This window comes from Mustela nigripes, chromosome 6, assembly GCF_022355385.1.
Source record: "Mustela nigripes isolate SB6536 chromosome 6, MUSNIG.SB6536, whole genome shotgun sequence".
Lineage (NCBI taxonomy): Eukaryota > Metazoa > Chordata > Mammalia > Carnivora > Mustelidae > Mustela > Mustela nigripes.
The window spans coordinates 132,123,902-132,149,014 of NC_081562.1; the positions used below are offsets into that span (position 1 = coordinate 132,123,902).

The window sequence follows — 25,113 nt, forward strand, 5'->3', positions numbered from 1 at the left end:
TAGTGTCGAGCGAGTGGCTTATAAACAACCATAGATGTATTTCCCCTCTCTGGAGGCTGGATGTCCAAGATGGCGGCCCGTTCAGCTCTGGTGAGGGCTCACTTCCTCTGAGGTGGCGCTCTCTTACTGTAACTTCACAGGGCAGCCTGGGGACTCCCAGGCCGATTTTATAAGGGCACTAATTGCATTCCTGACCCACCCTGGCATGTTTTCATCACCTCCCAAGCATCCTTCCTCCGCTTGCCATCACCTTGGAGGTCAGAATTTCGACATACGAATTCAGGGGTGGGGGGGGGGTGGTAAACATTCAATCTATAGCCTCCATTTAACGACTTTATTGAGTAAAGATTTTTATAAAGGAAACCCTAAAGGCTGGCCCTCAGACCCTGTTTTTCCCCCTGACTTCATGTTCTCATCTTCACTTTACAGCAGACACTCTCATTTGCTTTCCACGGATCTTCTGTGATTTCAGTTGGACAAAACTGTTCTGACTTTTTATTAACAAAGATACTCTCCAATTTAAGGGAAGTTGTGGGACACTAAATCCCACTGGTGCCCGCTCGCCACAGTTGCACAATTCAGTATTGCAAAGCCATCATAATTCAAAGCGCTGTTGGCCTGGTAATTCACTTCATTAACGGTGCTGCCGGAATAAAATACACAGCAAATTAGAAATAAACAAATCCTTGGAAGGTATGATAATATATTCAGAAAGCACAGAAGGTCAGGCCTGAAGATGGAGGAGGGAGAAGGAGAAAGGAGATGGGGGGTGGGGGAACCAGTCAGATCAGGATAAAGAAGGATTTTTGTGTCTGTAGGTGCTCTGTGGACAGTGTTTTTAGAAAGCCTTGCTGAGAAATACCGGAGAACTAATTACGAAGCTGTCTTGTGTATATCTTTACCTTCACACCTCTTGCTCCCCTCACTTCCTGGATCCAATTTATTATGAAATCCTGTCAGTCTTACCTGCAGAACAGATCTCACTGTCTGTCAGCTTCTGGCTGCACTCTGCATTCGGGGTGGGCCTGTGCCTTGTTCTGGCTGTTGGGGTTTGCAGTTGGGGTGGGCCTGTGCCTACTTCTGGCCAGGCTGACCCATGCAGAGATGGGGGTCACGCTTTCCAGAGCTTTCTTCTCTTACCTCACAGGTACAGAAGCAGGTTGTTGGAATGAAGGTGCCACGAGACCCTCTGTCTAAGCTGTCTGGATCCCTAAATTTCAGGGAGTGCAGCTGCCCAGGAAAGCCAGGCAGCTGGGCAGCGGGCGTCTCCCAAGCAGGGCACAGACCCTGTTCCATAAGGCACCTGCTGGCTGGGTGTCGTCACATCGTGTTCCATTGTCGCCCGGCTAGGAAGACGAACTGCCTTCCTCTCTCTCCTAACCAGCCCAGCTTTTCAGCAGCCCTGCCTCCCCTCAGCTGTTTTCTCAGCAAAGAGAAGCTCTGAAAATGTACACAAGGACTGTCCTGCTTCCCCTTGTTACTAGGATGGATTCTCCACATGCTTTAGCAGTCCTGCGTGCTTGCCTACTTCTTTCAGTTCCTCAGATGCTCTGGGCTGCCGCTCCATTCTGGGGCCTTTGCACCTGCTTTGTCCTCTGTCTGGAACCTACCCCCAACAATCTCCCATAGTTCACCTGGCTCCCTTAGATTATCCTTGCAGTCTCCAACCTGCACAACACTGTCTCAGAGGCTCCCTGAGGGTGCAGAGGTCTTCCCATTACGTACTCCAGCGGCACCCCCTGCTGTTTTAATGATCCCAGTCACAGTTCATCATTCTGTATTCATTTGTGTGGCTTTTTGTTGGAGGACCAGGTTTCTCCGCGACCAGACTTGATGCCCCCTCGGGGAAAGGGCCCCTGCCTGTTTTATCTACCAAAGCAGCCTGTGCCTGGCCTCCAGCCCCTACCAGGTTCTCAGCAAATACCTTCAGGATGATTTAATAAATGCATTTAATGCTAGGTCAGAATTCTGTGCATATTTTGGGAGTTTAAGGAGAGTGTGAGTGGATACTGTTTCAAGGATTTATGGTCTCAGCCAAGGTACCAAATGCTTTACATTGTTTCCTCTATCATGTCTCCATCATGACAACAGTAGTATGTCGTCAGTCTTGAGGTGTAGAAGCTGATCTGGAGCGAGATGAAGCCCACGTGTGTCTTGGAGGCTCAGGAGGCTGCCCGACCCCATGATCCATTTCCTTAACTTGCTTTTTCATTTGGCTTCTTTCCATCTCCAGTTTTCCAAGTTCATGAAACAAAAAGAACAAGCTCTCATATCATGGGTGTCATAGTAATCACGGGCCAGACCGACCATGCTTTCTTTTTGGAGAGAATACTGATCTCTTGTATGTGTATGCTTCCCGCCAGACAGTGTCTCTTTAACGTGACGGGTGATGCATGGAATGATTACAACTGTTCAGTGATGTGTTCATTGGAAATACTAACAAGATATGAAAACCTGAAAATACAAAGTCTTCCACCGGGAGTTCTTTCCTGTTTTGACTTTATAGTGCAAACTTTTTTTTTTTTTCCCTAATTTAGACCTGTCAGAGGTGAAAATATCAATTTCCTTTTCCACGGAGAAATCCAATAATGGGATGAAAATCAGACTTCATTTGGGCACACTGGATCAATTATATCTGGATGTTGTTAACGTTATCTTATGGCTCTCATTTTAAATCAATCTTTTTAAAATCTCTTTCATGGAACAGCACATATCTGAGTGAGAAGTCCCTCCAGCTGACAGAAACATGCAAAAGACTACAAGACGGCTTTCAGACGTTATCTAGCAAACTAAAAAGGTAAGTTCTACTTTTTAACATTTAATCGAATTTTTAGAAGAAGTGTTTTGCATTCAAAAATGTTTTACTTTGAAACCTTTTGGAAAATGAGACTGTGTTCATGCTCAGGCTTCCCCTGGGGCTCTGAGAAGCTCTCTCTGGTGAGCAGGTGGACAGAGGCGGGGGTGGGGGGTGGACAGAGCAGGCCAGGGTGAGACCCTGGTAGTGGAGACTCAATTTATCTGTCTCTGGATCCCCATTCACTGAAAACTCTGTGTAGTTTTACTGGCTAGACTTTATAGGCCTTCACTCTTTTTTGAGGAGCCTGGAAGCATTCTGGATGCTATCCTAGAAAAAATGTACACTTGTCCGGAATCGCTTATAATTCCAGAAGGTTAGCAGGTTTACTCCTAGTTCTAGTGGTGGTTCACTTTCCACTCCCCAATCCCACCCAACCCCCCACCTGCTTCCAATCCTGTGTTTTAGAGAGATTCCTGTACCATCTTCTTCCTACTGGGAAGGGAGATCTTAAAGCTCCAAGCTTCACAATAGGAGAGCCCCTGGTGGCCTAAGAGTCTGATGGGTTGCAGGCAGGCAGTGTGGGATGAAGGGTGTGAGTGTGGGGCAAGGGGCCTGTGCTTACATCTGTCACCTTCCTCAAAGGAACCAAGCTGAGTTGCATTTAGTATTAATCATACTCAGATCCTGGAACCCAGGATCTTCGAGGCAGGGCTCCCCAGAGAGGAACCCATAGGTTATCTGACTTTGGGGGCTTAAAAGGGAAAGGTTTTATAGTATAGTATAAATATTCCTGCGGTGTAAAGAACCCCACAGCTCTCACTTGGAAACCTCAGCTGCTATTCCGGGCCAGACAGTCATGTTCAGGGCAGGAACATAGTACCAGGGTGACCACCGCTGCCAGCCCAGGACATCACTTCTTGGTCTGAGCCTCTTGAATGCCTGGATCCTTGAAATTATTAGGGAACCCCGAGACTGAGTATGATCTCTGATTTACGTTCATCTGGTTTGACTATCCAGTCCTGTGTGTTAGCTCAGTTTATTACAAAAGGATAGCCCCAATAAAATTTCAGTTTTCTTTTCCCTAAATTCCAACCGATGGACCCTTATGCTTCCTGGAGAAATCTACTGTGCTGTGTGCCTTCTGTCTGCCACACCTGACCACCTTTTCTCTCTTCACTATAGTTTGGTCTGTGCATTTCTTTGCCCTGGAATGTTGACCCACAAGGACTTCATCAGCATACCTCTTGCTCCTTGTCATCTAGTTTTCTTTGGATTTGAGTCAGAGGGGAACACCAGAAGGAGAACAGAAAGAGGAAAGGATCTTTCTTTGTGGTGGTGCTGTAGGTGAACCACCTCCTTGACCAAAGGAAAGGGCTCTATCTCGAATGAAGGTCATGACTTTTGTTAGGTGTCTCTTTCTCTCCCTCCCTTGGCTTTCATTCTCTCCCTGGACCCTTCATGTCAGGAATAAGCCATTAACAGTCCCCTGACATTGTGCTTGGATTTCCCTACATCCAGCCCAGGCCTTTTGAAAAAGTCCCTTTCAGAAGCTGTTCTTAAAAGACTATAGACGAGTGGGCTATCATCCTTGCCAGGACCCTCACTTACCATAGTTTGGCTAGAAGAAACTGTTGCACATGCATCTCTCTCTGCATGATAAATTCATTCAATTTTGTGGTGGACCTAAAGTAGCTCACACGTTACAGATGGTGCAACACATCTATTTTTATCATGGTATAGCTGTTGCTTTATTTGTTGGGTGTGGGGGCTACAGGTCTTTCTCTGAAACTTTCCCCAGGGATCTCGAATCCCACACCTCCTGCAGGCTCCCAGCATCAGATATGGCACAATGACACGTGGAAAGTAGAACTTGGAAAAATCAGTCCTTGCTCCACCATACCCTGTGACAGGCTGGTGCGACTCCTTGCCTGATGTGTGACGCTGCACGTGAAAGTTGCCTTTGACTTTCATCAGCATTCTCCCTGACATGAGCTGTTTTTGCTCCCCGGAGTGACAAAAGTCCTCAACGTAAAAATGACCCATAGCTGTACATTGAAGCAAAGCACTTGAGTCAGCATGGAAGAAAATTCTTTAATCGTGGAAGGTGGTTGTTTTTTTTTCTTCCAAGGACAGAATTTAACAACTTTATTAAGTGCGTCAACAAAAACAGTCAGTGGCCGTGTGCTAATGAGAATGTCTGTGCCTGTGCCCTCATGTTTGCTCTTGCACTTTTTCTATTGTTTTAGATTTGGTGCTGAGACCTCTTCTTGGCTGCTCTTCAGGGGGATGCGTTTCCATTATGCACACAATTTTCAACTAGCTCACATAATTAGCCTGCGCGGGTATTCTGTTTGGCAAAGGTCTAGAGAGAGCAAGCATGAATTGCCCATTGTTATGAAAGTGTTATTTTGCACACAGGAGACTAATTTTTTCAGTTGTATCATCTGTTGTCAGGAATTGTGTGTTCTGCGACTCAGTGCTATTATAGACTTACAGGGGACAGTCGGGAGGGCTATTCAATATGGGGTGATAAAAAGTAATTTCATTTTCTCAGAAATAATTATTTAGCTCTGTTTTCGTCATGGTCTGGTAAAGTCTTAGAATTTTCTCTTTCTTTAGCCAATTTGTCCCTTTAGGTTTGCGAAAATAAAACCTAGGAAGACACAGTTATAGTGGGAGGGAAACTGCTCTTTTTCTCCTTTGGTCTTTAGTACATCTTTGAATAAAAGAAAATTAAACAGTCACTATTTGGAGGACAGCAGTTCTGGAATCGCAGTTCTTTATTGTCTGAGATTCTGAGCTCCATGGACGTGGCTCTATTCCATTGCCTTGCTGCAGCCAGAACTGTGGGTGGTTGCAACACTGTCCTGCTCCCTGGCAGGGGCAGGTGAGCCTGAGTGATCACGGTATTCTCCTGCACCCAGCCAAAAGCCAGCGCACAGGCAAGGCACTGTCCCACTATTACTGAAACTCGGGGGCACACACTGTTGAAACATTGTCCCGCTCCCTTTCTGAAGTCAGCGAGCATGCCCTACCCCCGACATTAGCTGTCCAGGGGGCATGCACAGTCCGTACAGGAACACCATCTGATTGCCTGGTCATATCAGCTAAGGGGGCTGGAGTTCCTAAGCATCATGGAAAGGTAACAATTCAAAGGACAGTTATTGTCCAGCCACCACATCCAGGACACTTCGCAGACAACAGACTGAAACACAACCTGTCTTCCTCTGAAAAAGGCCTACTTACTTAGCCTGGAGCTTTGGCGTGAGGGACAGGCTTTTGGTTTCCCAGCATCTGGAGGCTGACGTGGTGCTCCCTGGGAATGTAAGCAGGGAGACACTATTCTTGAGCACCACCTTGGCCTTGCTACAGATTGATGAGACCTGCCAAAGAAGAGGTTATATACTTATCTGGAGCCCCGATTTTTGTACTCTTGTCCAGAGGATACTTCTGGATCTCCTGGTCTGGAGGCCAGCAGGGATGATGATTGTGGCCCCTCAGGAGTGCATATATTTGCACACGTTAGCAGCTGCTTCCTGAGGGACCAGTTTCCAGTCGGCCTAAAAGTAAGTCCTAAATGAGCTTCCTCCCTTGGAACACTCACAGTTCTTGGCACACTCTTAAAAATGGGGACATATCAAGAATAAAGTGTTTGGTTTAGACAATCACAAAGGTTCAAGAGACAGCCAAGAGCTAGAGGAAAGTGAAACAAGAATGTTCATCCCCTACACAATGCCACTTCTTCAAGATAGGTAGTTGCTTCACGTAATACACAGAAACAGAGAGAGTGAAGCAAACTGAGGAAACAAAGAAGTATGTTCCTAATGAATGAATAAGAGAAAACCTCAGAAAAAACCTTAATGATATGCAGATAAGTAATTTGCCTGATAAAGAATTCAAAGTCATGTTCATAAAGTTGCTCACTGAACTTGGGATGAAAACACTGATAAGTCCAACTAGGAGTCTTAAAATATGAGAAAGTACCAAACAGTAGTCATGGAGGTGAAAAATACAGTAATGTAGCCGAAAAATACAGTAACTGCACTGAAAAATACATCAGAGGGGTTTAATAATAGAGGGATGAAGCAGAAGAACAGATTAGCAAGTTGGAAGACAAAGCAATGGAGTTAACCCAGATAAAGCAGCATAAAGAAATGAATAAAACTTAAGAGACTTATGGTACAAAATCCAGTGAAATAGCATTTACATCATGGGGGTCCCAGAAGGAGAAGAGAGAAAGGGGCAGAAGACTTATTTGAAGAAATAATGGCTGATAATTTTCCTAACCTGGTGAAGAAACAGACATCCAGGTTTAAGAACCCAGAAATTCCAAAATAAGATGGGTCCAAAGAGAGCCACACCAAGACATATTATAATCAAAATGTCAAAAGTTAAAGAGAAAAAATCTTAAAAGAAGCAAGAGAAAAGCAATTTCCCATTGTTACGTACAAGGGATATCCCATAAGGCTATCAACAGATTTCTGTTGATATCAGCAGAAATTCTGCCAATCCAGAAGGAAGTAGCAGGACATATTCAAAGCGCTAAAAGGAAAAAAAAAAAATCTTTCAGCCAAGAATAATCAACCTAACAAGGTTATTATTCAGAATCAAAGGAGAGGTAGAGTTTTCTAGAATAGAGAAGCTAAAGGCCTACTACTATAAAAGCAGCCTTGCCAGAAAATTTTAAGGGATTTTTTAAGCTGAAAAGAAATGACACTCATTAATAACAAGAGAACATGAAAGTAAAAATCTCACTGCAAAAATATATTTTTATTATATATTTAATAAATTTACAGTAAAGGAGTGGGTTAATTACTTTAAAACAACTATAAAGGATAAAAGACAAACATAGTAAAAAATTGACCCAGACTATAATAATTAGTTAAGGGATACATAAAATAAAAATAAGTAAAATGTGACATCAAAAACATAAAATGTGGTGATGGGTTAAAAATGTAGAGTTTTAAAATGTGTTCAAATTTAAGTTGCTATCAACTTTCAAACACAAACATAAGATGATATATACATAAGACGTTATATACATAAGATGATATATATGAACGTAATAGTAATCACAATGCAAAATATATAGTAAGTATTATAAAAGAAAATGAGAAAGGAATTTAATGTAGCACTAAATAAAAGTCATCAAATCACAGGGGAAGAGAAAAAGAGAAGAAAGGAAAAGGAGGAACCCCCCAAACAACCAGAAGACAGTGTATAAAATGAGAGTAAGTACAACCTACCAATAATTACTTTAAATGTAAATGGTTTAGATTCACTGATCAAAAACATAGAGTGACTGAAGGGATAAGGAAAAAAAAAAAAGACAGATACACAGTAACTACAAGAGACTCATTTTAGAAGGAAGGACACACATAGACTTAAAGTGAAGGGATGACAAAAGATATTTCATGCAAATGGAAATTAAGAGGAATCCAGTATAGTTATAGTCATACCAGACAAAGTAGATTTTACACCAAAGGCTATAATAAAAAACAGAGAGACAGTACATAATGCTAAAGGGGTCAATTCAGCAAGAAGATATCACATACATAAATATATTTATACCCAACATAGGAGCACCAAGATAAATAAAGCAAAAATTAACAGACCTATATGGTGAAATATGACAGTAATACAGTAATAATATGAGAATTTAGCACCCCATTTATATCAATGGATAGATTGTCCTGACAGAAAATCGATAAGGAAACAGTGGCCTTAAATGACACACTAGATGAACTTTATATATATATATATATATATATATATATATATATATATATATGTGTGTGTGTGTGTGTGTGTGTGTGTGTGTGTGTGTATGATATTCCATCCTAAATCAGCAATATACACTTTCTTCTCAGTTGCACTAGGAACATTATTCAGGATGGATTACATGTTAGGACACGAAACAGGTCTCAACAAACTCAAAAAGATTGAAATAATATCAAGCATTTTTTCAGACAACAGAGTGATATGAAACTAGGAATCAGTTACAAAAAAAAACTGCTAACACTACAAATATATGGAGGTAATCATGTTGCTAAACAACTGTTGGGTCATAGAAGAAATCAAAGAAGAAATTTTTAAAAGTACCTGGAATCAAAAAGAAACAGAAATATCACATACCAAAATCTATGGGATACAGCAAAAGTGGCTCTAAGAGGGAAGTTCTTTGCAAAATAGCCCTACCTCAAGAAATAAGAGAATCTCAAAGAATTGAACTTTACAAATAAAGGAACGAGGAAGAGAAGAACAAATGAAGCTGAAGATTAATAGAAGGATGGAAATAATTCAAGATCAAACTGGAAATAAATGAAACAGAGACTAAAAAATCAGTTGAAAAGATCAATGAAACCAAGACCTGATTCTTTAAAAAGATAAAAAAAGATAAACCATTAGGTAGTCTCATAAAGAACAAAGATAGAAGGATCTAATAAAATCAGAAATTAGAGGGAAGTTACAACTGATACTGCATAAATACACAGTATTTTAAGAGACTACTGTGAGCAATTATATGACAGCAAACAAGGCAGTCTAGAAGAAATGGATACATTCCTAGAAGCTTACAGTCTTCTAAGAGTGCATAATGAAAAAACAGAAAATCTGAATACACCAATCACTAGTAAGGAGATTGAATCAGTAATCAAAAACCTTGCAACAAAAGTCCAGGACCAGACAGCTTCACTGGTGAAGTCTATCAAACATTTAAAGAAAATTTAATACCTATTCTTGTTGGACTCTACCAAAAAATTGAGGAGGCGGGAAGACTTCCAAGCTCATTTTGTGAGATCTTAATACCAGACCAGGGAAGGACAGCCCCAAAACAGGAAAAAGAAAATTACAAGCAATATCCGTGATAAACTTGGATGCATAAATCCTCAACAAAATATTAGCAAACCAAATTCAAAAATACTCTCTTAATAAAATTAAGAGAATTTTATACCATGATTAAGTGGGATTTATTCAAGGGATGCAAGAATGGTTCAACATCTGCAAATCAATCAATGTGATAGACTACATTAACAAAATGAGCAATAAAAATCACATGATATCTCTGTAAATGTGAGAAAATCTTTTAATAAAATTCAGCATCCATTTAGGTTAAAAACTCTTAGCAGCAAGGTTATATAGAGAATCTACCCCAGTGAAACAAAGGTCATATATTACAAGCCCACAGCTTTTATCATACACCATGGTGAAACCATGAAAGCTTTTCCTCTAAGATCAGTGACAAGACAAAGATGCCCACTCTCCCTACCTACTTCTATCATCATAGTATTAGGAGTTCTTGCCACAACAATTAGGAAAAACAAAAACAAAACAAAACAAAAACAGAAGGCATCTAAATTGGAAAGGAAGAGGTAATTAAAGCTGTCACTGCACCAATGACATGATACTATATAGAGAAAACCCTAAGGACTTCACCAAAAAACTATTAGAACTAACAAATAAATCCAATAAAGTTACAGGATACCAGATTCATATACAAAAATCTTGCATATTTATACACTAATAATGAACAATCAGAGATAACAAAAAAACAGTCCCATTGACAATTGCACCAAAAAGAGTGATGCATAGGAATAAATTTAACTTTGGAGGTAAAAGACCTATACTCTGAGAACTATAGGACATTGGTGAAAGAAATTGAAGAAGACACAAATGAGTGGAAAGATATTTTGTGTCCCAGGATTGAAAGAGTTAATATTTAAAATGTCCATATTGCCCAAAGCAATGTATGGATTCACCATAATCTTTATCAAAGTTCCTATGGCATTTTCCACAGAACTAGAACATGAAATCCTAGAATTTATATGAAAGTATAAAAGACCACAAATAGCCAACACAATCCAGGGAAAGAATAGCTAGGCCAGAGGTACCATGATCCCCGATTTCAAGCTATACTACAGAGATTTAGTAATTAAAACAATATGGTTTTGGCATAAAAGCAGACATATAGATCAATGGAATAGAATAGTGAGCCCAGAAATAAATCCATGTGTATGTAGCCAATCAATTTCCACAAAGAAGACAACAATATACAATGGGGAAAGGACTATCTCTCCAGCAATTGGTGTTGAGGAAACCAGACAGTTTACATGCCAGAATGAAGTTGGATACCATCTTATACCATACAAAAAATGAACTCAAGTGGATTGAAGTATTGAATGTAAGACCTAAAACCAAAACTTCCTTACAGGAAAACAAGTGGTAAGCTCTTTAAAATTAGTCTTTGCAATGTTTTTTGGATCTGACTTAAAAAGCAAGGAAAACAAAAGCAAAAATAAACAAATGGGATGACATTAAGCTTCTGTATAGCAAAGGAAATCCTCATCAAAATAAAAAAGGCAACCTGTTGAACAGAAGAAGATATTTGCAAATCACATATCTATTAAGGGTTAATATCCAAAGCAAATAAAGAACTCATATAGCTCAATAACAAAAAAAAAATCCAATTTAAAAATGGGCAGAGGATTTAATAGACATTTTTCCAAAAAAGATGTATATATGGCTAATAAGTACAAGAAAAGATGCTTAATGTCACTGATTAGAAAAATGCAAATCAAAGGCACAAGGAGATATCGCCTTATACTTGGCAGAATGACTCTTATCAAAAGGACAAGAAAGAAGCATTGGCCAGGATATGTAGAAAAGGAAACCCGTGTGTACTATTGATGGAAATGTATATTGGTCCAGCCACTATGGATCACAGTATGGAGATTTCACAAAAAATGGAAAATAGAACTCCCATATGATCCAGCAATTACGCTGTTGGGTATGTATTGAAGAAAATGTAAACAGTAATTCTAAAAGATGGATGCTCCTGTATATACCTTACAGCATTATTTACACACACACACACACACACACACACACACACACACACACACACACGATACTACGCAGCCATAAAAGGAAATGAAATGTTGCCATTTGCAAAAACATGGATGAGGGCATTATTGCTCTAAAATAAGTCAGACAAAAACAAATACCACCTGATTTCACTTATACATGAAGAACAAAACAGAAGAAACCCAGAGAACACATTGACAGTTGTCAGAGGGGAGGGGCTTTAGGGAAGTGGTTGCAACGGTTGAAGGGGTCAAGAAGTACAATGTTCTGGTTATAAAATAAATAAGACACAGGGTATAGTGTTTGGTATGGGGAATACAACAAATAACATTATATGAACTTTGGTGATAGATGGTATCTAGACTTATTAGAGTGTTCATTTCTCAGTGTGTACAAGTGTTGAGTCTCTATGTACATATAACATAGAGACATTATATTATATTATATTATATTATATTATATTATATTATATTATATTATGTCAGTTATATCTCAATTAAAAAAAAAAAAGACTGAGCTCCAGAGAGCTTGTTTACAGTTTTGTCTCTGGTGCCTATCACAGTCCTCTCCACACACAGTAACTGGTCAGTCAATATTTGGTGAATAAATGAATGAATATATTTCTTAGGTCTTCAAAGCATTTTGTGTAGCACCTTCAATTTATAGCTCTGAAAAGAATATCCATAGATCCATAAACTTCAACTCCTTTTGAAACCAGTAGTCATTTTTCTCTTTCTCTTAATTTGAATCTCTGGTTTTCTCCATTTTTCCTTACCTCATCCTTTACCCTTCCTGTGTTTCTTCAGCTCGATCCTTCTCCTCAGGTTATTTCCCAGGTAAAATATTATACTGTACTAAAAATGCTATGTAGATATCTTATCAGTGCTAGTTTGCTGTTTTTCAGAATAGCAAGATTATATGTAATGTTTTCTGCTTGTGCTTTTAGCAAAAGTGATTTTTATGAATACCCAAGCTTTCTGTCTTAGTTTACATTGCTTCAGACAAATGAACTGATTTTTCTAAGAGCAGAAACTTGAGAGCAGCTGACCCAGGAAATGAACTCATTTTTCTCCCTCTCAAATGTTTCTGACTCTGTTGTTGTACCCGGTTTTTTTCCCCCTGTGCTTCTCTTCCATTATGTCAGATGATCTTGGACCTCAAGAAAATGTGCATTTATATTTTCTACATTTGGTTAGGAGAGATGAACTGTTCTAACAAAATCTCCCAGAAGGCAACACTGCAACATAAAATTTTATTCTCTTTTATACAGTGTTCAATGTAGATACTCCTTAATCAGGCAACTTTCCTTTGCGTATTGACTCAGGGTTCTGGCTCCTTCCATCTTATGATATAGCCATCTTCAGTAGATAATCCCAGGCTTGCTGTGTAAGAAGGTGCTACGGTGGAAGCACCCATGACTTGGGGGGAACAGATGTCACTTCAAGTCACATCTAATTGGCCGGAACTGGGCCCACCTCCAATTTTGGAGTCATGCAACTCGTTTTTACCAGTGAGTGGAGGTGGCACATAGTAGGCGTCAAGGTCTGTAGTACCTGTCTGGGAAACTGCTTGCAGCACAAATTATAAACTGTAGAAAGGAAATACCAATCAGTGGTGGTCAACCAGATGTTTCTGCCACATATCTATTAAATGGCTACATTATCTCATCATTCTATTGACTCTCGGCCTCTAAGGTGTTTCTTAAAGGTAGAAGAAAACTTTTTTTTTTTTTACAACAACAACAGTCTCTTACATTTTTTGAACACTTGAATAGTTTATATAGTGTCTCTACTGAAAGAGATTTAGAGACCTTTTCAGGAACTGAATGTAAGCCATTGTACTGCAACTTATTGTACCACCACTGAGGCATGAAATATTCACTTGCATTCAGAAAGGGGGGCTAAGATTCAAATTCTCTGTATTAAGATCTGGAACAACACTTCTTTGTATGGGCTAAGCATGGCTTAAACCCTACACTACTTGGTGAGTGGGTATGTTTGACGAACTATATCATGCAATACCATTTAAAATAACTGACAACAATAGAATTTTCTGAAAGGTATCTCAATGGGGCACCATAAAGATGCTAGTTAGAAAGTCTGTTTTGCAGGGTGAACAGCAAAGTGAGTTGAAGACTGGCCCAGAATGTTCTTCACTATTTATTACCTTGGAGAGTACAACATGACCTGAATCGCAGTTTGAAAGGAAAAGGTATAAATTATGGTAGATCAAAACTCAAAAAACCCGAATGTGAGCATATCACTTGACAGCTTGCTAACAAAGCAAGTATTCCTAAGTTTCAAGTTGTCTATCAGGAAAAATGATCTTTGGTCATGTGCAAGATTTTCTTGGCATAGGGTGATGTATGACTAGTTTCTACTTAGCTTTAAATCTGTGGTGCTTTATTGCTTCTTAAAATGATACCCACACTTTTGTTTGTCTTTTTACCTCTGACCCTTTAACTTGCCTTTTTAGATCAGATTTAAGGGCTCCAAAATCTAGTACTTTTTTCTGTCATTGGTATGACAATCAGTTAACACAAAACAGCCATTTGTAACAATATGGTACATTCTGAATATCTTAGGAAATTTCTCTTGGTAACTAAAGCAGGGCTATGTTTGTTGATATAAGATTTTAAATTGGGGCAGATGAGATAATATCAAGATTATGAAAGAAGGCTGTGAAACTTCTTTTGTGTTTATGCCAAACAATTATGCCAGATCTATTAAAAGATGATTTAACCATATATACCAGAGTATATAAGAAATCACAATCAGGGGTGCCTGGGTGGCTCAGGGGGCTAAAGCCTCTGCCTTTGGCTCAGGTCATGATCCCAGGGTCCTGGAATCGAGCCCTGCATCGGGCTCTCTACTTAGCAGGGACCCTGCTTCCCCTTCTCTCTCTGCCTACTTGTGATCTCTGTCAAATAAATAAATAAATAAATTTTTAAAAAGAAAGAAAGAAATCACAATCATACAGTTTAAGAAATTGAAGGAATAGTCTCAAATTGTTCAGATCCATATACTTTTTTCTGTTCTTACAAAAAACCTGTATAGCTCTTATTTCTCTACAAAATATTTGGTAAGAGTTGCTTAGTAAATCTTTTTTTTTTTTTCCATACTGAAGATTGAAATAGTGTGTTGTTTTATTTTAAGTATTTATCAGTGGAAACAAAGCTGAATTTGCCCTCAGAGGAAAATTAAAGTATTGACTTTCTAGTTACGCTATAATGTTGATTACGTATTCATATCAGAAGGCTTCATTATCCTTGTTCAAATAACTAGTCATTTGAAAGGAACCCTTAATAGATAATGATGATAAAAATAATCAAACTTATTTAAGGACAACATGAACTAATTGAGATTATTTCTAATTTTAGAAGTTGTCAGAGAAAGAAAACAAATCTGTTACTTTTATCTAATATTTTCAAAAGTATAGCATTTAATGTTAAAAGCATAGTTTATTTACTATTTACAGTAGCCAAACTCTCAAAGTGGCGCCCAAAGATTCTCTCATTGGTATCCACACACTTTCCTCTACCTCACCGAAGGGGGCTGCCTTTTGTAACCAGTTAACAGTGTAACAATACAGCAGAAATAACAAAGTCTGACTTTCAAGGACAGGTCATAAAAGAAATTGATAGTTTTGCTTTACTGTCTAAGATTATTTGCTGTGGAGGAAGCCAGCTATAGCACCATGGGGATATGGAGAGGTCCACGTGGCGAGGAACTAAGGTCTGCCAACAGCTAGCACCAGCTTGTCAGTCATGTGAGGTGCGCTCTCTTAGAAGCAGATCCTTTAGTCCTGACCAACCTCTTGACTTTGCAGTTTAATGAGGACTGGTGGGCCAAAACCACTCAGCTAAGCTGCTGAGGAATTCCTGACCTTCAGAAGCTGTTTAATAATGAATGTGGATTATATTTTTAAGTCAGTAAGTTTTGGAGTAACTTATTGTGTGTCCATAGATAACTTATGTACTATTCAATTCATAATGCTTTGCATTATTATATTTGATCATAATGACTGTTGTTATCACCAAAGTTATTAAATGGCTGTAATATAACAACTATAACTTTTGTGAGTTTTCTATATGTAAGGTAATTTAAATGCATCCATAGTCCTTGTGGTATTTTTTCAGAGTAGGTTTCATTATGCTAATTACACCAGTGAAAAAATGACCCCAGAGGGTTTAAAGGGCTTAGAGCACATCAGACAATTACAAATGGCAGAACTAGGATTTGGATGAAATTTTGACTATTTTGTTTTCAGTACTCTATGGTACTACTCTTAATGAGAGCAGGATTAACAGTCACAAATATAATACTTTGTAATAGAAAGCATTTGACTTTATAAGGAGCAGCTCCTCAAAAGCAATCCATCTCGAAAGTACTATACATATTCTTCACCTTTTGATACTTACTTTACTTAAGCTTCTGAAATGTAAATAGTGTTAATGTGGCGTTGTCTTGCACAGCAGGTACCCTAATTGCAAGTTTGGGATCAGTCTGGCTTCTGTTGGTAAGAGCATGGCTAATGGCTAATTACTGACATAGTTCAGAATTAGTATCTTAAACCTTTGGGTGTTTTTATGTTCTAGTCACATTAAATTTCAGTTTCAGAAACACACAACAGGTTTTTTGCAGTCAACGCTGGGACAGGTACAGTGCCAGTTATTCTCAACCGAGAGGTGAACAGTTTCAAAGGATGTGTGGTTGAGAACTCTTGCACAAGAAACATGATGATAATAGTAGCTCATAGTATATTAAGAAAGTCAGAATACACTGGCTTCTATTCTTCTTTGCAGAGTCCTCATCTCCTCCCACATTTGACACTGGAGTGGCTAAGAACTCCGTCCTTAAACCTCATTTCTCTTCATGCTCAATCCTCAAAGACCACATTTAGTTTCTTGGATTTAAATGCCATGTATATATTGATGACTTCCAAGTTCACCCAACTCATCATACCGATGAGTTCCTGGTTCTGCCTGAACCTCTTCCCAGTTTTGAATGTTCCTTTGCCCAGTCAACATTTCCCTGGGTCTGTAAGTTATCTCCAACCTTAGACATCTTGCAGGATCTCCTGGACTTTCTCTTAAAGAGAAATGCTTTGTATTCCAGCATTTTCCCCAGCTTTGGTTAATGCCAAATCTATTCTTCCAGTGTTTAGGCGTAAATGCTCAGAGTTATTCTTGAGTCCCCTCTTTTTATCCATCTCATTATCCAACATTAAATCTCGTTGGCTACCTTCAAATTATTTATAGAAGCCGATCATTTCTTACTAATTCTAGAAACTCTGCCCTGGTCCAAGCCATCCTTATTCCACTCCTGGAGTGTGGCAAACATCTCTTAATTGGTCTCCCAAGCTCTAAGAGGCTATTTTCAACAAAGTATAGAGAAGAAACCTTTTTAAAAATGTAAGTCAGGGGGTGCTTGCGTGGCTCAGTTGTTAAGTGTCTGCTGTCGGCTCAGGTCATGATCCCAAGGTCCTGGGATTGAGTCCCACATCGGGCTCCCTGCATGGTAGGAAGCCTGCTTCTCCCTCTCCCACCCCCCCTGCTTCTGCTCCCTCTCCTGCTATGTCTTTCTCTGTCAAATAAATAAATAAAATCCTTTAAAAATAATATAAAATAAAGAAAATTAAAAAATAAGTCAGACCAATTCACTTCTCTATTCCAGTGTCTTCCTATTTCACTCATAATTAAAGGAAAAATTATTACAGTAGCCTCCAAGACCCTTAAAAGAACTTCTCCACAGACATGAATTATATTTGCCAGTAACAGCACAAAGAAGGTCAGAGAGAGCTAAGTTGTTACTGGGCCAAAGAAATGATTATATAGGGTAAAGTAATAAATATAACAATGTGCAGGTGGGTTTATAACATGAATAGATGTAATATTATATATCAAAATTTCCACAAAAGGGAGGGAAAATGAATAGAGCTGTAAACTACAAGTAATATTTTATATATCAGTGCAGTTAAGTTGATATAAATCAGAAGCTGATTCTGACAAGGTAAGATGTATGTGGTAAGCCCTAGAACAACCACCAAGAGACAAAGTTAAAACTTATTAAAACATTAGTTTACAAAATATTCACTTAAAGCAGAAGAATGCTATAAACAAGAAGTAGAGGAACCAAAACTACATGAAACATAAAAACAAAGAGTTAAATGGCAGCAGTAAGTCTAACTATATCAACAATAACATTAAATATGAATGAGTTAAATCATGTAATCAAAAGGCAAGGTTTATCAGACCAGATTAAAAAACAGGATTGAACCATATAGAAAATACACTTTGGGTTCAAATTTACAAATAGCTTGAAAGTAAAAGAGTGGAGAAATATATAACATGCAAAGAATAGCCACAAGAAAGATAGAGTGACTAAAATGATATGAGACAAATAAACTGTTTTTAAGATTTTATTTATTTGACACAGAGATAGACAGCAAGAGAGGGACCACAAGCAAGGGGAGTGAGAGAGGGAGAAGCAGGCTTCCCACCTAGCAGGGAGTCTAATGTGGTGCTCAATCCCAGGACCCTGGGATCATGACCTGAGCTGAAGACATACCCCTAATGACTGAGGCACCCAGGTGCTCCCAAAATAAACTACTAAAAGAAAAAATATTAATCGAAATAAAGAAGACTCTATAATCCTAAAAAGATTCATTCAACAGGAAGATTCAATAATTATAAACTTAATAACAGAGCACCAAAATACAGAGAGCAAAAACTGACAGAATTAAAGGGAGAAATAATCAATTCAATAATAATTGCAAACTTTAGTACCCTATTTTTAATAGTGACTAGAACACGAAGACAGAATATCAGCAAGGAAATGGAAGACTTGAATGACACTATACATCAATGAGAACTGAAACACTTCTATTGAATAGACCACCCAACAACAACAGAATGTACATTCTTCTCAACACAAAATATTCTCCAGGATAAATCATATTATAGGCTATAAAACAAACCTCAAATAAAATTAAAAGGGTAAAATTAATACAGGGTATGTTATCTGACTACATTGTAATGAAATTTGAAATCAATATTTGGGAAGAATATGAGAAACTCATAAATATGTAGAAATTAGAAAATTCTCCTAACTATGCAGTGAGTCTACAAAGTAATATAAAGCAAAATCAGAAAATACTTCAAGATGAATGAAAATAAAGACACAGTATATCAAAATTGATGAGGTGCAAGGGGTGATAACCAGAGCATACAAAATTTCATTTTTGAGGTGATAATATGTTCTAAAATTGACTGTAGTTATGGTTGTACATATCTGTGAATACTCTTCAAAAGCCAATGGCTTGTACCCTTTAAATGGATGAATTATAAGGTATATGAATTTCAGTCGACCCTTGAACAACATGGGATTAGGAGCACTGATCCCCTTCCTGGTGCAGTTGAAAATCCATGGATAACTTTTGACTCCCCAAAACTTAGCTACTAATAGACTACTATTGACCAGAAGTCTTACTAGTACCATAAACAATTGGTTAGCACATATATTATATGTCATATTATATTATAAACTGTATTCTTACAATATAATGAGCTAGGAAAAAGAAAACATCAAGAAAATCATAAGAAGGTGAAAATCCACCTACAGTATTGTTCTGTATTTTTAAAAATGCCAGGTGTAGGTGGACCTGCACAATTCAAACCTTGTTGTTCAGGGGTCAACTGTGTATCTCCATAAATATGTTAAAAAGTTCAGTGTGCCTACAAATCACTTGTGGATTTTATTTTAATACATATTCTGATTCTGTAGGTCTGGGATAGGGCCTGAGATTCTGCATTTCTAACAGTCTAAACCATGTAATGCCAGTCCTGCTAGCTAGAGTTCCATACTTTGAATAGCACAGTCTCTACCATTAGATTTCTTGTTATCTTTCTGACCACATCTTTTGCCAGCCATGAGTGGGTGCATGACTCATGGGTGATTTCCAGCTACCCTGTCCATCTTGTTCCTCAAACATACCATGTCTGACTCTTCCTCAGGCCTTGGCACTTGTCATTCTCTTTGCCTAGAATGTTCTTCACATTTCCACACCCCTGAATGTGCATGGTTTCCCTTATCATTTCTTGAAGTCTTTGCCTAATTCTCACCTCCCAGTGAAGTCTTCCCTGACCTCCCAACTAAACTGCAACCCTATTTAACACACTTTCCCTCCTTTCATGTGGTATTTTTTTTCATGGTACTGAGTACTTAGTTCTTCAACATGCTGTTAATTTACGTATTATTTGGTGTTTTAGTTTGGTAGAGCTGCTGTAACAAATGCTGTACACTGGGGCTTCAATTTATAATATAAATGAATTTTTGCACAGTTCTGGAGGCTAAAAATCCAAGATCAAGATGTCAGCAGGTTTGGTTTTTTCCTGAGGCTTCTCTCCCTGGCTAACAGACAACTACCTTCTTGCTGTGACCTCATGTGGTCTTCTTGTTATGCATGCCACACTTCCGGTGTTTCTGTAGATACAAGTTTCCTTTTCTGATGAGAACACTAGTCAGTTTGGATTAGGGCCACCCTAATGGCTTCGTTTTAATTTAATCCTCCATGTAAAGGCTGTATCTCCAAATACAATCCAATTCTAAGGTACTGGGTGTTAGGGTTTCAACATATAGATTTGGGGGAACATAATGCAACTCATACATTCAGTTTATCATCTGTCATCCCCTATTACAATATAAATTTCCTGAGAATATAGATTTTTTTTAAAAAGCTGTCTTATTTTGTTCACTGTTGTATTATTGGTCCCCAGAACAGTACCTCACAGATAGTAGATTCCTAGTAGGTATTTACTGAGTAAATATATGAAAATAAAAGAAGTGCTATAGACATATATACTAGGTACAGAATGGTTGCTTATATGAGTCAGAAGAATTTAAAGGCAAAATGTTAATAGTCAATATATGACTTAAAACTCTTACCAGGTATACTACTCATGCTAGCTCCTTCACTCTTGTAACTCACTCAAACTATCGGATGGAACTCTTCAAGAAATGCAGACACTGACTTTATTGGTTCTCTTAGATCCCTTGCAGTATATGGAATCCTAGTTCTAAAAATAGACAGTGTAAAAATCACCAAATTGTTATTTTCATCTTTGGCAATTCTCATATATGTCTGGAGATTTCTTTCTATGAACTTGGAAAGTAGATCGTCATATATTTTTTTTTCATCTTCAGAAGTCTTGTGGGATTGTGTTTTGAGAGGAAATAGGAAAATCTTAAAAAAAAAAAAAAAGCAACTTCCTTGTTTGTTTATTCATTCTTTCTATCCTGGTGATGTGTTTGCATGTAGCAGATGTTCATGAAGGAGGTACTGAAAACTATGGTTTTTGTTTTGCTCTGAGGTACTGCTTTATTTGGACATTATATCCAACTAAAGCAGCAAAATAAATTCACTTAACCCCAAATAATTCTGAAAATAGCATCATGAATGAATTTTTGTTTGTGCTATAAAATTCCTTTTTAACCTTCCATATCTACTCGCTACTCTTTTTTTTTTTTTTCTTCTTTTTCTTGCTGCATGTTCCACAAGGCTGCATTAGTTAAACTCTCATAACCTTTGGCTTCTGATTAGGATCAGTCTATGGAAATCATAGGCAGGAAAGTGGGATGAGAGAGAGTTTGGAATATTTACTCCCCTACATGCTCTCTGTGGGCTTGGTTTAGGGATGACACCTCCTCTATTGAAGGCCATCACTCCTGTTCAGTGGCCCTCTTCTCTACCTTGAACTACAGCTCTTCTGGGCAGCCTATAAACTTGGGGCAGTGGCAGCTTTCCTACTCCACCTTGGTTGCTGGCCTCAAAGTGGGCTTCACCAACCTATGTCCCTTTTCCTATGCCACGCCCCACCCCTTTGTAAAGAGACACCCCATTCCGTCTTGGTTGTCTAACATCAGTCACTGTTGCAGACTTTCCTAGCCTGTGCCTTACACTGTAATGAATATCAAAAATCCAAAAGTTAATTGCCTAGGGCAGAGAAAGTGTTCTTTTCTAAAAAAATCAATATCTGACTTTTTCACATATGGCAGTTTGGAGATTTCACTGGGGCCATGAGGAAGAACGCTGGCATTTTTAGGAATTAATTCCCGAGTCTTTTTAGAATATTTAACTTGTGGGTGTATGGAATGTATGGGGAAAATAAAAGTTTAAGATCACTCCCTCTTATGCCAGTTGACAATAGCCACAGCATTCTAAATAGAAGCTACTATCACGTAGAGTTGAACACAATGTAAATTGAATTCTTCCACCTTTAGAGAATGATATGTCAGTACGGTATGTCTGTACTATTCATAGCCCAACTGAATATAACTTCTATATACTTCTTTTTGTTAACTGTCATACATTCATCAACCATTTCTTTAAGAAGTTTTGCCCCATCCCTATGACCCTGCAATTGCACTCCTGGGTATTTACCCCAAAGATACAGATGTCATGAAAAGAAGGGCCATCAGTACCCCAATGTTTATAGCAGCAATGGCCACAGTCGCCAAACTGTGGAAAGAACCAAGATGCCCTTCAACGGACGAATGGATAAGGAAGATGTGGTCCATACTATGGAGTATTATGCCTCCATCAGAAAGGATGAATACCCAACTTTTGTAGCAACATGGATGGGACTGGAAGAGATTATGCTGCGTGAAATAAGTCAAGCAGAGAGAGTCAATTATCATATGGTTTCACTTATTTGGGGAGCATAACAAATAGCATGGAGGACAAGGGGAGTTATAGAGGAGAAGGGAGTTGGGGGAAATTGGAAGGGGAGGTGAACCATGAGAGACTATGGACTCTGGAAAACAATCTGAGGGTTTTGAAGGGGCAGGGGGTGGGAGGTTGGGGGATCCAGGGGGTGAGTATTATAGAGGGCATGGATTGCATGGAGCACTGGGTGTGGTGCAAAAACAATGAATACTGTTACACTGAAAAGAAAAAAAAAAGATCAGATGTATTAACTGAAAATCTTAGAGCATTATACTTATTTGCAGCATTTGGTTTCTTGCAGACCTGAGCTCTTCAAGGGTTTGGTAGAAACTAGATATAAAAAACTGGTCTAGTCAGGAATACCACTTAAAAACCTACTGACTTAGGGGACCTGGGGGCTTAGTGGGTTAAGTGACTGACTCTTGGTTTCAACTCAGGTCGTAATTTAAGGGTCATGAGATCAAGCCCTGTGTTGGGCTCCGTGCTCCCCAGGGGGTCTGCTTGAGATTCTCTCTTCTCCCTCTGTCCCTACCTCTACTTACCTGTGTATTCTTTCTCTAAAATAAATAAATTAAAAAAAAAAAAAAAGAAACCTACTGACTTAATATTACTGGGGTTTCTCCATGCATTTCTGTAGACTTAAAGCTTGGCTTTCACCATGAAGTGATATTATAGGAAACTAAATTAGTACCTCAGCAACTTAAATGGAACTAATAGATTAATATCTTCAAGGTAATTTCTAGACATCTAATAAGTACCCCATAAGTATTTAAAGATTACATGAATTAACTGGAAGTTATATAGGGCTTTTAAAAGCCCTATTTATATCTTGAGATAAAACTAATCATAGCATGTGGGTCTTTATCTCCAAAGAGAAGTTTCTAGAATAATATTTTTAATTTTAATATATTTACTTAGTGTCATTTCAAATGTTACTTACAATTTGAATTTTGAGTGTTATTGATAATGATTTAAATAGACATTATTTATTCTTTTGAAAATAACTTGCTGCATTATTTAGTATGATTTATTGTATGTCCTGGGACTAGAAAACATTTCTGATGGGATTAATTTCAGTTTCATTATGAAAATAGATGAGATGCAGTGTGATACATTAGAAAGAGAGCCAGACTGTGAATCAAAAGTCATGTGTTTAATTCTTAGCTCATTCACTTACAATACAATATTGAGCAAGCTGTTCATCTTCTCAGAACTTTTAGTTATGCCATCCATAAAAATGGGGTAATATCATAGAGAGAGCTATCTTTCAAGGTTCTGGGATGCGGGCTATCCTTTGTAACTGAAAACTAACTATAAATATAAATTTGCAGAAAGTATGATGTGATTTAGAGCATTCTGCTTAACAAGAAAGGTTTACAGAGACATATTTCTCCTGTAAATTAGCCCATATTTGTGGCATGTGTGCAATTTTACCTTCTCATATGGTTTTCCACTCCAGTCCTGCTCCCATTTGACAAATCATGAGGGTAATTTTAATTCTCTAAAAAAAGCTGATTGGTGATATATTTTTCAGTAGGAAAGGACAAGTGTATAGAAAAAAATGCTTCTTTTGATATCCCTTATTCTTTGGTCTTCCCTTTTTAATTTTAGAGTATAATGCTTCATTTCTAGAGTCAACATACAAAAGAGTCCCTGAACACAGCAACCTTGGGAAGGAAGTAGCTTGAGGACTACCTTCTGATTATAAAATGGCCAGGAAACTTTCTTCCTTTGTGATAGGTAGGTCTGCTATAATGTGTTGACTTAGTTTTAAATATCAGTGACTGTAAAGTCAGAAGATCTTCTATGCAGCTAACTTACTAGTAAAATTAGATACAGTATGATTAACATCTTTCAATATCAAATTAAATTAGAGCCAGCTACAATTTGTTGGGAGATGTATGCCACTAAAAAAAAATGTTTTAAAGACAATACATATTTTATAATGCACCTTTATTCTAATTGGCAATGGATGGTAATTTTAATGTTCTAGCTTAAGCTTGGTAGAAAGGAAAGAATGATTTCAAATTGATACAAACTCTGTTTCTCAAGGAAGTCAAAGTAAAAGTGTAGTGTAATTTTTTTCCTTAAGCATTTGTTCAAAATCTTGGTGGAGATAAAATCACCTTTAATTTCCAAGGTAGGATTTGCTGTTTGGACCTAATGTGATAGTTCTGTTTCCCTGAGGCTTGGGACCACTGTGGGTGAGTCTTGCTTAAAGAGTTAGGTGTGGCAGCCAAGTCTCACTTGGCCGTCTTGAAAGGCCTCCATAAAGCTCAAACCAGGGTGGCTATGGGGGGTGGGAGAGGGAGTGCAAAATTTTGAGCCAAGTCAACAAGCTGCCCAATTGAGGTGAGTTGTAGGAGCAGTCGTGCACTCATTCATATTTAACAACTTGATCAGGGAAGAGGAAGCCCTAATTTGTCACATTTGCCAATGCCTGTGGTGTAAATACTCCCACCTTGGTCAGTTTCAAGCTACCAGTGGTTTAACAATTTAGAATAAATGATCATATCAAGCATCTTTTCTGACCACAATGGTATAAAACTTGATACTGACTGCATGAAGAAACCTGGAAAATTCACAGATATGTGAATATTAATCAGTATGCTACTGAACAACCAATGGATCAAAGAAGAAATTAAATTTATTAAGACTTGTTTTTTTGCCTAACATTATCTGTCTTGGAAAAATGTTCTATTTGTACTTGAGAAGAATGCATATTCCAC

General features: G+C 38.2%; 1 protein-coding gene across 1 annotated transcript in view; it reads left to right on the forward strand.

The window, feature by feature from the left end:
• The window catches only part of ST8SIA6 (ST8 alpha-N-acetyl-neuraminide alpha-2,8-sialyltransferase 6), a 147,757-nt gene that overhangs the window by 65,122 nt on the left and 57,522 nt on the right, over positions 1–25,113 (forward strand). Inside the window, exon 3 of the mRNA XM_059405016.1 lies at positions 2,708–2,797. Within this exon, the coding sequence (XP_059260999.1) occupies positions 2,708–2,797 (90 nt within the window). The remainder of the gene's footprint in view (positions 1–2,707; positions 2,798–25,113) is intronic.